This window comes from Mya arenaria, chromosome 7 (genome assembly GCF_026914265.1).
Source record: "Mya arenaria isolate MELC-2E11 chromosome 7, ASM2691426v1".
Taxonomy (NCBI): Eukaryota; Metazoa; Mollusca; class Bivalvia; order Myida; family Myidae; genus Mya; species Mya arenaria.
The window spans coordinates 62,169,041-62,172,344 of NC_069128.1; the positions used below are offsets into that span (position 1 = coordinate 62,169,041).

Here is a 3,304-nt window from a genome sequence, read left to right on the forward strand (position 1 = left end):
CACATCATTTCTAGTGTGTTTTGTGTTTTGAAATTCCAAAGAATATACAGGTGTTTGCCAAAAATGTATAAAATAAAACTTTTTATATAGCCTTAAATTGTTGATAAATGTTTATGCATATACATGTATTGCTTAGCAGGTAAACGGGGAGGCACAAGTACAACGCAAAATATTTCACAAAAATATTAATCCCCCAGCCAGATGACTAAAGATTACGGTTATTTAAAACAATAAAATCATGTCGTGAGAAACACAATGAAATCATCCTATTAAACATTTCATCGCCGTTAAATGTAATCGATTTATAAATCTGAATCGTCAAATATTCGTCTGTTTAACACTTCATTGTTATTGGATTGCAACTTGGCATTTATCAAGCTATCGATGTCAATAGAGTCTTTTGTTTTAACACACCCGTTAAATACAGACAAAGATTATAGGATGAATAGTTTAAACGAACAAGTCAATGTTTAATTTAAATCATATGTAATCAGTATTTTAAAAAATATAGAAGAAGTCGATAATACTTCACTTATTACTTTAAAATAAAACAATGGATGTTACTTAATTACAAATGTGAGGACTATGATAAAAAAGAAAACTGATTTCTAAAATTGGGATATATTTGACTATAATCAAGATTTAGAAAGTGTACATCATTTAAAGCAAGATGGGGAATTGCTACTCGCCAAGAAGCCGTGTGGTAACTGTTTCATCTACTAAGGATTATGAACAAAACCATCCCGAAATAGTTAATACACAAAATGAAATGTTCCAGCACCGCGTTGAACCTTTGCACTATTCCTCACAGTTTCACCAAACAAATGGTGACTTACGGCGAGAACAAACTTTCCATCATGAACGTCTGTCGCAAAGAAACGAGGATTTAAATCTAAGAAAGAGGCCTGTTTCGGCTGGAGGGGAAACGTCAATCCAAAGACAGGGTTCTCTGAAACGGACCCGCCAGAGTTCAGGCAGTTCACATAACAGAATACATCCAAACGGACAGCGAAGTCCTGACAACGACTTGTTACCAAAAGACTTCGGGGAGATGCAAGTCCAAGATAGCGGTATTCTGTCCGCTGCAAATACGAGTCGGGCAACATCACAGTTCTCCATTGCAAACACCAGCAGAGTACAAATAGAAAACCTCAACTTGTCTGAATACGCTGAAAATGGCATGCAAAATGGAATGGGAACTCCAACTTTAGAGGTAGCTCCCATTTTCAAGAAAACCGACAGACAGTCCAGAGAATCGTCCAGACCTCTTGCATCCCCGATCAGAGAAGAGAGCAAAAGCCGGAAACCTACGACTAGACCCACGGTCAAAATCAACGAAAAGCCAAACGAAAAAACGATAACCCCTTCGCCCAAAGCCAAGAGTGGGAAAACACCGCCAAGCGTTATATCAATGGATATCGGAACTACCTTTTCTGGGTACGCGTATGGCTATAAGTCCAGACATACCATGTCGGTCCCTCAGAAAAAGGTCCCTTCAGTTATTCTTCTTAACCCTGATTTAAGTCTGAACTCCTTCGGGTTCGCCGCTTTGAAAAACTATCCAGCTATTCCGGCCAATGATCGACTTCAGTATTTCTACATAGAACATTTCAAAAGTGTTGTTTTCAATAGCCCGCGTATTTCCCATGAGATGACTGTTGATGATAATATGGGGCGACCGATAAATGCGCTGCATGTGTTTACACTAGCAATTTATTGGCTCAAAGAACAGGCGATCTCAAATATTAACTACAACGACGGCACAACGCAATGGGTCATTACAATTCCCTCAATTTGGGCTGCAGATCTTAGGCGGTTTGTTCACAGAGCCGCTCTGGAAGCGGGTATCCCGGACTTTAAGTTGGACATTGTCCTAGAAGCTGAGGCCGTGTCTTACCTGTGTAGAAACGAGTACCAGAATATTCACGATTACGACCTGTCCGCCGGGACCAAATACGCCTTTGCTGATCTTGGGGGTGGGACAACGAACGTATATGTGCACGAAATACTTAAGGGTAACAAACTCAGAGAGCTGTATAGAGACATACAACATACAGTTGGAGCACAGAGTGTGAACCAAGCTTATATTAAATTTTGGGTTGATCTGGTCGGAGAAGAGATCTGGGAGGAGTTTAGGGTGAACCATCCGGCGTCTTTCATGAAAGCCATGATTACTTTTGAGAAGAAGAAAATGGCTTTCGCTGTGGGCAAAGGGGAACGTATTGATATAATGATTGAGCCTGCGTTGGATCAGTTGCTGAAAGTGAAAAAATGGGCGTCGTTCGACAAGCTTCTTAAGACGAAACCGAGATACAAGGGAAACGTGAAATGTAAAGAAGTAAACGGGAACATGTTCATGTACTTGAGTATTGAAATGATGGAGACCTTCTTTATGGACTCTGTTGACAAAGTACTCCGTCGTTTGATGAAGGCGTTGGCATTGTGTACGGAGTACGGCATTCAGGGGCTTGTTTTGACTGGTGGATTCTCCAAATCAGCTTACTTGATGGAAAGGATTGAAGAGGAATTAGCAGATATTGACGTTCATTTCCTTGTCCCAGATGCACAAGAAAACGCAGTTCTTAAAGGCGCTGTAATGATGGGTAATGAAATGTTTGAAATAAGTGAAAGGCTTTCAAGATTTACGTACGGCTACAGCCAGGCATCACCTGATCAGAAAAGCTACGCTGCTCTCGCAGTAAACGCGAAGTGCCGTTTACTGTTCCGCACAATCATTGACAATGGTCAGTACCTGAAAAACTATTCCAAATATGTTATTAAAGGCCAAGAGGTTCTGAGTAACCCTAATAGGCTGTTTACGGAGAAGACAACGAGGATAGTGAAGTCCGAATGTGTGAAAACGAAGGGAGCGGAACGCTACGGAATGAGAGATGAAGAGTGCGAAGTGGTTTGCGAATTCGTACACACCCCTCCTCATGAAGGTTGGCCAATTCGCTCCGAGTATGAACTAATCGCGTTCTGTAGAGAAACAGAGATCAAGTTTGTATACCTGAATAGAACGACGAGAGAAAAAATGAAAACGTACGTTCAATTGGTATAGCTTTCGAAAGTGGTGTTGACAGCTACGGTATTGAGGATACATTTATACTCAATCCGATTATTCCGATGAAGGGGTTTTGTGATATCGTTTGTGTGGACAGACATTTCATCATGTGTTACTTTCAGTCGCTCTTTCTGAGTGTTGTTTAACTGTCATTCCGAGTTAGACTTGATGATGTTTCTAGATCATCTATTAAAGGGCAGACATGTTCATAAAGATCCAAACGATATTAGTATGTCACAG

At 40.6% G+C, this 3,304-nt stretch overlaps 1 protein-coding gene across 1 annotated transcript; it reads left to right on the forward strand.

The window, feature by feature from the left end:
• The first annotated feature begins 670 nt into the window (after window positions 1–670).
• Window positions 671–3,061, forward strand: LOC128241321 (heat shock 70 kDa protein 12A-like). The gene has a single exon (XM_052958252.1). It carries the CDS (start codon window positions 671–673, stop codon window positions 3,059–3,061), a length of 2,391 nt encoding a protein of 796 aa, XP_052814212.1.
• Window positions 3,062–3,304: the final 243 nt, after the last annotated feature.

What these genes read in the sequence shown, in the direction of transcription:
- LOC128241321 (XM_052958252.1), top strand. Translation starts at nt 671, where the DNA reads ATGGGGAATTGCTACTCGCCAAGAAGCCGTGTGGTAACTGTTTCATCT.